At 37.4% G+C, this 13,387-nt stretch overlaps 1 protein-coding gene across 7 annotated transcripts in view; it reads left to right on the top strand.

Annotated features, from left to right (window-relative positions):
• The window catches only part of SLC20A2 (solute carrier family 20 member 2), a 135,499-nt gene that overhangs the window by 104,499 nt on the left and 17,613 nt on the right, over positions 1-13,387 (top strand). For all 7 annotated transcript variants that reach the window (XM_043983247.1, XM_043983251.1, XM_043983248.1 and 4 more), the window contains 2 exons: positions 10,754-10,870; positions 12,665-12,868. In XM_043983247.1, coding sequence (XP_043839182.1) covers positions 10,754-10,870; positions 12,665-12,868 — 321 coding nt within the window. The remainder of the gene's footprint in view (positions 1-10,753; positions 10,871-12,664; positions 12,869-13,387) is intronic.

Here is a 13,387-nt window from a genome sequence, read left to right as displayed (position 1 = left end):
CTATGTACAATGTTCTTCTAGTTCTGCTCATATTGATGTTCCTTTTAAAAAATCTGTCCATTCCCTCAACTCATTTCACTCTTCATTATTACAAATAAGTCCAGTCAAATGAACAAAAAGCTGAACCCTGTGAGAGCCCTACATAAATACCACAACATTCTCCTAAAGCAGTGGCCTCACCAACCTATACTGAGAAAATTAGAATAATCCTTTGTACCCAAGCTAACTTTATTATCAGAATCTCTGTCTCCAGAGGTGATCTAGATATCACTGTATTATGACAGCGCTGCATAGAATTGTGAGAATGCTGCTGAATTCTCAGACTTCATTTTAGTATGTCCTGTGATATCTCCAATTATAACAGAAGAATTCTTTAAACAAAACCAATTTTAAATCATTTTTATGGTTTAAATAAACAAGTGATCTTTTTAAAAAATAAATTCTAATATAAGATTTGAAAATAGAGATTTACAAGACCAGTCAAATGCTTTTCTCCATTCACTTTACAAAAGGATTCTTCACAGGGTTCTTTAAAATGAATTCCTCTTATTCATTTTACACATTCATTTTAGACTGATTTCTATATACTTCCATTTCCTCATCTGTAAAAAAACTAGGAATGATTACCAAACATGACATTACTTCATAAAGAAGTAACTTTTCCCCAGGGCCTAAACAATGTATTGGCTCGCCAATAAAATAACACAGAGCTTACGCTAAGGGCCTCAAAAGCAGGGTCAGAGCTTGTGGCAGGAGGATCCTTGGTCACCCAACAGTCAAGGTTCATTTCTCCTTCAACTATTAGCCACCCTAGACTTATAAGGTAGCCAGGTTGCTGCCTCAAGTAGTGAAAGGGAAAAGGTGAGTAAATTAGAAGGCAAAGCTAGAAAGAGATGATGAAAAGAGATGCAATAAGAGAAATGATGTGATATAATCACGGGCTTAAATTTTGTAGATTTTGTATAAGTGCTATTTATTTTTTATTTAAGTAACACATAGAATCCTAAAGGCCGTAAAAATAGATGTCAAAGGTCAGGCAGCCAAGCTACCACCTACCCCACTCCAGCATACCTCCTCCCAACCAAAATGGCACCAGACCAAATAACAATCACAAAATTCAATGAGAAACTATACCAAGTGACTTTATCTACTCCAAAACTACACAGAAAGTCATCCAGAAACCCAAAGACAATAGGAAAATGAGGTCTACCAGAAAAGCCAGCACAGTGAAGATAAACAAGAAGATAGCCTCCCAGCCTGACCAGACATAGGTCAGAGATATGTCACCCATAAGGCTCTGCATTCAGAGGCAGCAAGGATAGAGAGCTCCCAGGAGAGAATCCCAGGATGTTCAGAAACCTGCAACAAATAGACTGGCAGTGACTATGTCAGATGTGACAGGACTCAAACTGGGTCTTCCAGGCCCAGAATCTCTGAGGTCTCTAGCACGCTCTGTTAAGAAATAGAAGGTTCTAAGATTCAGCACTCTGAACCTCAGAGATCCAAGAGAGTCCCAAACCTCATGCTTTTAGCATAGAAATATCCTGGGAGGTGGAAGTTAGCACAGGAACCCAAATGACCTAGGTGGAGATCAAGCATGACCAATTTATCCTATCCAAAAGCATAGGAGGGGTCTGAGGCTGGCCCTGAACTAAAACCCCAGTTTAGGAATTAAAGCTGGAGAAATGAGTGAACAGAAGAAGATACTGACCACTATTAAAAACTATTATAGATCCAGAGATACCAAAAAAACCAACCTAGAAAAAACCACTGAAAGCAGAGTCTCAAAGGAATATACAGATTTTCCATAAGTATGCTGTAAATACCTAGAAAAGTGAAACAAGAAATAAGATGAAATAAAAGTTCAGGAGGGCAGAATTAGGAGAAAGATCTGTAACTTCAGACTCCTAAAAAATAGAATAGACTGAACAGATATCAATCACTCCATGAAACAATAAGAAATGTTAGGACAAAATCAAAAGATTGAGAAAATAGAAGAAAACATAAGGTAATTGTTATCAAAAACAAGTAACCTGGAAAACAAGTAAAGGAAAGATAATTAAAGAATCATCAGGATCCCTGAAATTAAAGGAGATTAAAAATAGAATCTACTTATTGATCACCTCTGGAAAGAAAACCAAAATATAAAGTCCTAGGAATGTCATAGTCAAAATTCAGAGTTTCCACATCAAATTTAAAATGTGCAGACATCCAGAAAGAAGCATTTCACGTATTAATGAACCACAGTCAGGATCATACAAAACCAGGCAACTTCTACTAAAAATGAAAGGAAATCTCATCATACAGTATTACAGAAGACAAAAGAGGCTTCTGACCAAGAATAATTTGCATTGCAATGCAGAGTATAATTCTTCTAGGGAGAAAATGGATATTTAATGGAATAGAGGACTTTTAATCATTTCTTCTGAAAAGACCGGAGGTGACTGGAAACTGTGAAATGCAGACAGAGTCAGGAGAAACTCAGAAAGTTATTTGAGTAATTTGAAGGGACTACATAGTGATGTAGTGCTAACATTCTAATGGGAGAAGAGACAATTTCTGAGGGGTGGGGGTATGGGCATTATCTAATGATTTGGACTTGATCTCCCATTCTAGTGTGTTCCCCTACTATTAACTACCAGTGATTATCAGACCACTTCCATTTAACCAACTTTTAAAGTATATTTACTGCCAAGATATAGCAAGAACAGAAGCACAAAAGTCATATCCTCTCCCTAACACCTCCCAAACCCTCTCTTCTACCTCTTCAGTCCCTGGGGACAGGGAGCTCGAACTTAATTCTGTTTCTGCATCACATTGGCCTCATCAAGCTGACTTCTAGATACAGACTGGCTGCTGAATGACTTCTTGTCTTAGCTACTGTTGGGTGGGTCTCCAAGTTCATTTATCAGGTCAGCCTCAAATCCCAGAATGGATTCTCCTCTTGTTACCTCCTGATGATTCATTCTCCTGATGCTTCAGAGTTCAAAGATCATAGCCATCTCCTTTATCCTTCACCTGGAAACAGGAAGAATGGACCCAACATAGACAGAAGCAACAGAGGAGCAATTTGTTCTTGACTTCTTGCCAGCTCTGGGTGAGAGAGGTTCCACAGCCTCTACCCCACCTGCCATCTCTCCTCAGATTCTCCTCCTCTGGAGCCCCTGAGTGTAGCAAAAAGAGTCCATATCAAGAGAGACTGACCTTATTTGCCCGGGGCCTTTTTGAATGGGCCCCATTTCTGGTTCCATGCCCAGTCATAGAGGCTCCTCTTCACTAAATGTTTAGCAGCCTGGAGCCAGTAACAGAATTTCTGCACACTCTCCAAATCTCTTCAAGGCATTTCCAGTACACATCATCATGCCTTTCTCAGAAGCAGGCTCCTCAGTCCTTTCCATGTCAGGGATTGCAATCATTAGCCACACACACCCCCACTCCACTTCCCTGTCGTTATTAAATAAAAAATAAACAAATAATATGTAAAGGAATGACTTTATGTAATATAAAGCCCTTGACAGTGTAAAGAACGTAAAAAATTGGGTTCAGTTCCTTTCTTCTACTTGAAAATTCCCCTCAACTTTGAATGATTTGAAATACAAATTGTAAAGATGCTTGAGGTTAGAACTAAACCACTATTGATCATATCTTTGCTATTCAGAAAATTAAAGCTGAACATAAAAGGCGATTCAGTGGCTGAATCTGAACTGAAATCCTCAGAACTGCAATCTCAAGTTCTCAGTTTGTTCCTGACAGTCACTTTTTTGGGGGCTAGTTTATCTCAAGCAATCAAGGTTATACCCTATTTTATTTAGCCATACATTGTGCTAATGCTCTAATAGCTTTTATAGGACTTGTGGCATTTATCGTTTACCTTTCTATAGGTCTACCAGAGTGCTGTGATATAATCACTTAGAAACAACTAGAGATCTTCATGAGAAACACATTCCCATGTATTTTATTAAAGATTTTATTGCATATAAAATGACATTAGCCATTCCCATCTTTTATCATCTAGTAAAGTCTGAGAAACAAGTTTTGTTCTGGATTTATATCATGTTTTTTGTTCACATTTTTCTTCCTAATAATTTTGCATTCACAAAACTTTATTTCAATGGATTTGATGTAATTTAAAGTTCCAAACAAGCAAAGTAGAGGCTTTTTTTTTAATGATAGCATTTATTTAGGGGATTTTGGATATGATTGCTAATTTAGGGTGTAATTGCTCATTACTAAATTACCTGATCTTTATAGAATACTTTTTTCTATTTATTACTATCCTATCTACTTATTCCAGGTACCCACTTGATTACTTGCCCCTGCTTTTCCTTGGGTTTATTTACTATCTCTTTATATTTACCCTCCGGGCCCTTGCCCTGATTGTTTAGTCAGTTACCTGGTTCTTCTTCCTGATTTCTGTAAACAAGATGGAGAAAGGACACCTCCTCCAGTTTGAAAGATCTACACTCTTAGTTTCCTTTTTGGAATCCACTTGTTTGGGCTAAGAACAAAATTTTAACATGAGGGTAGTGGAGCAGTGTGCTTGCTGAGTTTTGCTCATCAAGATTGTTCCATCAGATTCCTATTGCTTTACCCGATCAATTTCCCTTACCCACTTTGGTTTACTTAGTTATTTGTACTAACATTTAGGTCCCCTCTTTACCCCAAGATACTCCAAACTTGACTTTAAACCAGGCTTGCTAACTTCCAGTGTTAGTGATCATAAGTGGTAAAGCCCTCCCACCTCTTTTTAAAATAAGTTTTATTGATGTCTTTTGTTTTTTACATCAACATAGTGTGTCATTTGAAATTATATGGGGGTGCCTATCTATGTCCCAAGTTTTAGGGAACCTAGCTGGGGTTTCTAATTTATTGCTACTTATAAATTAGAAGCTATAGCGCCAGTTTGGGGCATTAAGCATTTATTAAAGCATATTAAATATTAGTAAGCAGAGAACATGTAGCTCTGAAAGTTCAGAAGCCCTACATGCCTAGGATAGAAGAGAGAGAGCGAGAGAGAGCAAGGTGCACATGGCTGCCTCCTCCAAGTCCCAGGCCAAGAGTTTGTGTGAGCTTCCTGCAGGTTCAGAGAAGAGGAGGCCCTTCCACACTGCTCAAAGCTAATTGGCTAGCATCATTCAAATCTATTGGTGGTCCATGAGCAGTATGTGCTGAGGACAGACCCTCTGGGGGGAAAGGCTTTCAGGTAGTTGTGGTTTTTTAACCTCTATTATCTGTATTCACAGTCCAAGGTCTAACTTGACTGACTCTGTGCCCATTTTAAAAGTTCAGGCAAGGCTCTCTGGGTTAGGCCCTCAAGTGGGGGGAGCCTCTGGGTCCCCCAGAACCCCATTATTTTCTCACAATAGTTTTTGCTAGGACTTTTCTTTTTCTCCTCTGCCTCCCAGAAAGCCTTCTTATATAACAAATAATATTTTTTAAACAAAAAACAGGGGGAGAGGTGGTTAATGTAACTGATAAAATACATTTAAAAAGTATGGAAATATGTGCTACATGCAACATTTGTGGATCTCCCACCCCTGCAAAGAAGTTGGGTTGGTGTGCCTTCTCCTGTTTTGAATCAGGCTTGTTATTTATCATTTTGCAACGTTCACTTTTGATTTGTTTTTTGGGAGGTGGTTTGTTTTTTCCATTTACAATGTTTTCGTCATTGTTTATATTGTTTCTTAGCTCTACTTACCCCATTCTGTATCAGTTCATGTATATCTCTCCATATTTTTCTGTATTCATTACATTCATCACTTCTTTCTTATTTTTAATTTATGGGAAAAAACCCAAGCATTTACATAACATAGTACATAGTACATTTACATAACATAACAAAGGTGATCGAACATGATACGGCAAATCTGTAATCAGCAGTAGTATCCCCTCAGAATTTACATTAATATATGCTTGTACTGAAAGACTTCTGTACATGTACTCATGTTTGTTGGTCCTGTCTCATTATTAGACTATTAGCTCCTTGGGGTTTGTAAAGCCTTTTGCAAACTTTTAAGTGCTTTACAAATATTGATTATTGTTGTCGTTAATCTTCTACTGTATTTTGCACAGAGGAGATGATTAATAAATGTTGCTGATTGAAAGGTGAAAAAGGGTAGTTTGTATGTACAAATTTGACTCACGCTATGACACAGTCTACTTAATCGTGCTATCTACTAACTGAATCAAGTTATTTCAAGTGAGATAAACACTATTAAAGAAGAGTGGAGCTCATTCTGTGAATGAGCTTTTAAAATGCTATATAGCTGAATGCTTGAAACATGCATACTTACTCATAATCTAGAACCATGAACGCTGATCATGCACACATTGCGAGGAAATTGTGCAGTTCACAAACTAAATCCATTTCCAACCTCTCCACTGCTTAACATGATTCTGCCTCAATAGTCATTATTGGATTTAGCTAAAAAGAGTTTCTCCATATTCTGAATCCATAAACAGCTAATGTTCCAAAGGCGAGGAAATTATGAAATCCATTGTCCTTAAAAAACCTCTTTCTTTCTGTTTTTTTTGTTGTTTTTTTTTTTTAAGTGAGATTTGTGTATGTGGTCAGAATGTCTGCCATGTACATTTTACCAGTACTACTGAATGCTGAGAAGCCAGAGGAGGCCACAGTAGTTTGGACATTTACAGTGTTCCAGACCTCATCTTTATTGACTTTGGGGGAAGATTGACTGACTCATCTTATAACTACATTTGTCTAATCATAAATTCAGAAATTTACCAGATTCATTTATACCCTTTTTTCTCTGCCTCCAAATATGCTCAGTCCTAAAAAATTCACAACCCTTCCCTTGACCTTGCTTTGTTCAGTTAAGCTAGCATCTCCTTTCCTTTTCTCTGCCAAACTTCTTGAAAGGACAATCTGCATTCATTCACTTTTTTCTTACAATTCCTCAACCCCTAGCAGTCTGGCTCCTGTCCTCAAACTCTACTGAAACTTTTTTTCCCTAAGGTTGCCTGCCAATGATCTCTGAACAAATGGTCAACTCCAGTAGCCTTTTCTTTATCTTTTTTTAAATTGTATTTTATTTTTTCCCCAGTTACACATAAAGACAATTTTTAAAATTCATTATCTTACAAATTCTGTTTCAAGTTTTCTCTCTTCCTCCCTCACTTTCTCCCTCCCTAAGACAGTAAACAATTTGATATATGTTATACATGTTCAATCATGCAAAACACATTACCATATTAGTTACATTGTGAAAGAAGACACAGACCCAAAGGAAAAAAAAATGAAAAAAATACAGAAAGTGAAAAATAGTATGCTTTAATCTGTATTCAGACTCCATCAATTCTTTCTCTGGAGGTGGATAACATTTTTCGTCATGAGTCCTTTGGAATTGTCTTGGATCATTATATTGCTGAGAATAGCTAAGTCATTCACAGTTCTTTATTATACAGTATTTCTGTTACTGTGTATAATGTTCTCCTGGTTCTTCTCACTTCATATTGCATCAATTCATATGTCTTCCTACATTTTTCTGAAAGCATTCTGCTAATTAGTTCTTATAGCATAGTAATATTCCATTACAATCATATACCATAACTTGTTCAGCCATTCCCTAATTCATGGGCATCCCCTCAATTTCCAATTATTTGCTACCCCTAAAAGAGTTTCTATAAATATTTTTGTACAAATAGATCCTTTCTCCTTTTTTTAATCTCTTTGGTATACCTAGCAGTGGTATTGCTGGATCAAAGGGTATACACAGTTTGATTACCCTTTGGGCGTAGTTCTAGATTCTTCTCCAGAACCATTCACAATTCTGCCATCAGTGTCCCAATTTTCCCATGAGCCCTTCAACATTTGCTGTTTTTCTTTTCTGTTATATTAGCCAATCTGATAGATGTGAGGTGGTACCTCAAAGTTGTTTTAATTTTCCTTTCTCTAATCATGAGTGATTTAGAGTACTTTTTCATATGATTTCTTCATCTGAAAATTGCCTGTTCATATCCTTTAGTAATTTATCAAATGGGGAATGACTTGTGTCCTTAGAAATTTGAATCAGTTCTCTATATATTAGAGAAATGAGACGTTTTGGGGAGGGGGGAAGGAAGAGAGGGTAGGAAAAATTTGGAACTCAAAAAATATTTTTACATGCAACTGGAAAATTTTTTTTAATTTAATTTAATTTTAAAAAGAAATGAAAAAAAAGAAATGAGAGGGGCAGCTAGGTGGCACAGTGGATAAAGCACTGGCTCTGGATTCAGGAGGACCTGAGTTCAAATCCGACCTCAGACACTTAACACTTACTAGCTGTGTGACGCTGGGCAAGTCACTTAACCCCAATTGCCCAGCAAAAAAAAAAAAGAAAAAAGAAAGAAAGAAATGAGGCCTTTAGCAGAGACTCTTGCTGTAAAAAAAACTTTCCCAGCTTTCTGCTTTCCTTGTGATATTAGCTGCATTGGTTTTGTTTGTACAACCCCTTTTTAATTTAATATAATCAAAACTGTCCATTTTACATCCTGTAATGCTCTTTATCTTTTGTTTGGTCATAAATTTTTCCCTTCTCCATAGATCTGACAAGTAAACTATTCCTTGCTCTCCTAATTTGTTTATGGTATTACCCTTTATGTTTAAATCATGTGCTTATTTTGATCTTATCTTGCTATGTGGTATAAGATGTTGGACTGTACCTAGTTTCTGCCATACTGTTTTCCAATTTTCCCAGAAGTTTTTGTCCAATAATAAGTTCTTGTCTCAAAATCTGAGGTCTTTGAGTTTATCAACCACTAGATTCCCATGGTCATTTACTACAGTGTATTATGTACCTAATCTATTCCACTGATCTACCACTCTATTTCTTAGCCAGTACCAGATAGTTTTGATGATTACTACTTCATAATACAGTTTGAGACCTGGTACTGCTAGGCCACCTTCCTTCACATTTGTTTTATTAATTCCTTTTCTGTTGCTTTTTTTTTTTTTTTTTTTTGCGGGGCATTGGGGGTTAAGTGACTTGCCTAGGGTCACACAGCTAGTAAGTGTCAAGTGTCTGAGGCCAGATTTGAACTCAGGTCCTCCTGGATCCAGGGCCGGTGCTTTATCCACTGCACCACCTAGCTGCCCCCTCCTTTGCTGTTCTTGACCTTTTGTTCTTCCAGATGAATTTTGTCATGATTTTTTCTAGCTCTATCAAATAGAGTTTAATAGCAGTTTAATTGGTATGGAACTGAATAAGTAAATTAATTTAGGCATAACTGTCATTTTTATTATATTGTCTCAGCCTACCCATGAGCAATTAATATTTTTCCAGTTGTTTAGAGCTGACTTTATTTGTGTTAAAAGTATTTTATAATTGTGTTCTTGTAGTTCTTGGGTTTGTCTTAGCAGGTAGACTCCCAAGTATTTTATATTGTATACGGTTATTTTAAATGGAATTGCTCTATCTCTTGCTGCTCTGCTTTGTTGGTAGTTCCATGGCCTTTTCTACTTATCCTCTAAGTTTAACTCTTGAAGCCACCCTGCGATGGGCTCTCCTCTTTACCTCTCACACCTGCTCCTTTGTTGACTCTCCTGCTTTCAGTCTACTAGAATGCATAGATGTTCCTCAGATTCCCCCTTCTCTTCTTTCTCTATATTCTCCCCCTGGGTTGTGGTACATACGTCTGCATTTGCAACTGTAATTCCATATAGGTGAAAACCAGATTTGTCCCTCCACCTCTGACCTTCTGAGTTTGTTCCATATTTTCAGTTACGTGGTGGACATTTCCATCTATTTGCCAGGTTTGACCATTCTTCCTGGTTCCCAAAGCCAACTGTTACCTTTCCCAGAAAAAAACAACAACTTGTTTCTCCACCCAACTCTTCTGTTAGGGGGATTTATTTAAATAATATCAATAAGTAAAATAATATTTATTATTTATTACTATGTGCCAGGTGCTGGGCTTTACAAATACCATATTTCATTTAAGCCTCACAACCACCCTGGGAGATAGGTGCTGTTATTATTCCCATTTTATAGATGAGGAAACTGAGGCACATAGTAGTTAAGTGACTTGCCCAGGGTCATATAGGTAAGAAGCATCTCAGTCTGCATTTTCATTTACTTAATGCTTTAGCCAAACTGTACAGTTCACTATTTCCCAAACATGGCCTCTGCCTCCTGGTCTGCATGCCCATACTGAGGCTTTCTCCTCTTCCTAGCTTATTCCTCTCCATTATCTCCCCCTCTTGAGCTCCTACCTGCTCTTTAAAGCCCTGTTGAAGTGCCTTTGAAGCCTTTCCTGATGCCCCGACTGGAAGTGCTTATTCTCCCTTCCTGGGCCTCTTGTTCTACATCATACCATTTTTCTTCTTTTATTATATTTTATATATTATATAATATATATTATATATTACTTTATTATAATTATTTTTTGTACATATCTTTTCTACTTTACTACCTTATAACCTCCTTGAAGGCAAGCGTGTTATTTAGATCTGACTCTGTTTCAGGACTTGAGAGTTGGAAGGGACTTTAGAAATCATCAAATCAAACCTCATTTTACAAAACAGTGAACTGAGTCTCAGAAAATTACAGTACTTTGCCTGAGGTCTCATAGGTCATCTCTTAACTTCTAGTCTTGTGCCCTTCATATTATACCATATTCTCCCTCAGTGCCTAACAGAGTGTTTTGCATATAGAAGTTTAATAAATATTTGAGTTGAATCAAATGTATAAATATGTTGTTTATGCTCAATTGAGAAAAATATATTCAATGTTGTATTTTTTTTTTAATTTCACAGTATTAGGTTTGGTTCTTCCAATCTGGGCAATAGCTCTCATTTCATTTGGCGTTGCTATTGTATTTGCTATTTTTGTGTGGTTGGTCGTTTGTCCATGGATGAAGAGGAAAATAGCAGGTAAGGTCCTATGTATTTTGATTGCCAAAATGCTCCTAGTTCCTTAATTTCTAATTATACTTAATTTTCATTTATATAAAGGAGATGATATAAGACATGGGTAATAATGATCAGCAGGTTATCATAAAATTGTTTTCATTTGGCATCATAATACTTTTTGTTAAGTAGTAAGAAAGATACATGCATAAACATATCACATACCCCATCTTTGCCCTGGCTCTTTCTGACTCAGTCTTCCATCTTATTCTCCCCTTCCCAAATCTGATTGTACTTATTGGCTTCGCTACACACACTGTTGTGCTTTTATTATATTCTTTAATTGTTTTACGTGTATATGTAAGTTTTGTCCCCTCAACTAGATTATAAGTATATTGAGAACAGGCATTTTAAACCTTTTATTACTTTTTAAATTATGAAAATTTTTATAAAAATTTAAAAAGAATTTCCCTGTTTGTCTTAAGGAAAAGGATTGACATGTTATCATTGAACTGAAAACAACACACACACACACACACACACGTACACATTAGACTAACAATTTATTGAGCTCCGACTGGATACTTATGGAAACAGACATGCATCAATATGTAGCAGTAAAGAATAATGATTTCAGTGATAATTATCAGATCAGTTCAGTATAACTAGAGAGACAATTTGAATAACAGTTTTTAAAATCCCTTTTTTTCTCCTCAGTTACAGAGTTTTTAGACCTAAGTGATAGATAGATATAGATCTATCAATAGATTTGTATCTATAGATTAGATAGAGATATATAATTGTATTCAATTCTGTACTTTACTTTCCCTGTCTAGATACAACTAACATTTTCTTGGCTTCCAAAGGAGGTACTAAACATATTCTGGTTTAAAACATTTTAAACATATTGTGGCATGTACACACTTCTGAGCTTTTTTAAACATTGCATTTAAATGTTTTGCATGATTGCACATGTATAACCTATGTAAAATTACTGTCTCAGGGAAAGAGGGGCTAAGAAAGGAGGGAGAAAATTGCTAACTCGTAATTTTTTTAAAATGAATGTCAAAAATTGTCTTTAGGGGCAGCTAGGTGGCGCAGTGGATAGAGCACTGGCCCTGGAGTCAGGAGTACCTGAGTTCAAATCCGGCCTCAGACACTTAACACTAGCTGTGTGACCTTGGGCAAGTCACTTAACCCCAATTGCCTCACTAAAAACAAACCAAACCAAAACAAACAAACAAACCAAAAAAAAAATTGTCTTTATAGGTGGTGGCTAGGTGGCGCAGTGGATAAAGCACCAGCCCTGGATTCAGGAGGACCTGAGTTCAAATCCGGCCTCAGACACTTGACACTTACTAGCTGTGTGACCCTGGGCAAGTCACTTAACCCTCATTGCCCCGCCAAAAAACAAAAACAAAAATTGTCTTTACATGTCATTGGGGAAAAATAAAACAAAATTACATTTAAATACTAGTCAGAATAATTCTCTTGGCATAGTGGATGTCCAGCACATTGAACTTGGAGTTTAAAAGAGCTGAATTTTACTCAACTTTTACTCAGTGTGACATGGAATTTTTCTCAGTATGACACTTTACTGTGTGATCCTGGGCAAGTCACTTCATTTCTCTCAGTCTTAGCTTCCTCATCTGTAAAGTGGGGATAACAACTGCATCTGCCTTACAGAGTTGTTGTGAGGCTCAAATGAAATAGGGTATATAAAGAACTTTTCAAACTTTAAAGTCACGTCTATGGATGTTAATTATTTTTATCTATAAAGATCTTTTTTGCTAATGGTTTTAACTGTATTTTCTTTAGGCAAATTAAAGAAAGAGGGTGCCTTGTCAAGAGTATCTAATGAAAGTCTCCATAAAATCCAAGAAACAGAGTCCCCAGTATTTAAGGAACTCCCTGGTGCCAAGGCAAATGACGATAGCACTGTTCCTCTCACTGGTTCAGCCCCTGAAGCCCCCGGAGTGTCAGAAGGCACAGTAAATGGAAGCCACCCCCGAGTGCCGTATGGTAAGGAGAAAAGCCTGTGTTTCATTACGACAGAAACGAGACGTTTCTGACAGTCCTGGTTCATGGATGCCCTTGATGGCCTTCCTAAAATTCAGCATCCTGCCACAATCTAGGGGCCAGCATGCTGAGGGGCAGGACTGTGGTGAGGGGGGTGTGGGCTGGAGGCCGAGGGTTCCCCAACACAGAAAGGACCCGTGTCATGTCAGTTGTGTTCTCAAAAACCGCCATGATGCCGGTGTCTACCCACACACAATCCCCACTTTAGCCACAGGCGCTTTCTTCACTTGCAGGAGTGACTCATTGAGGAGCTGTTTTTGAGGATTAAATATGCGTAGGAAAGGGTGGATAGGCCCAGAAGGGACAGCCCTCCCTGTGAACTCTTCTGTTTTCTCCATAGGCACAAATTAGATCCAGGTAGCCTTTCCCTGGGATAATAAAGCAGGGGGAGAATCAAGGAGAGTCATCTCCCTTTCTACAAATGCCTCTGAGTGCTTCTGTATGAGAGGCAGCTTCATTCTG

Source organism: Dromiciops gliroides, chromosome 2, assembly GCF_019393635.1.
Source record: "Dromiciops gliroides isolate mDroGli1 chromosome 2, mDroGli1.pri, whole genome shotgun sequence".
In the NCBI taxonomy this organism is placed as follows: domain Eukaryota; kingdom Metazoa; phylum Chordata; class Mammalia; order Microbiotheria; family Microbiotheriidae; genus Dromiciops; species Dromiciops gliroides.
This window is presented reverse-complemented; position numbering and strand designations above follow the sequence as displayed.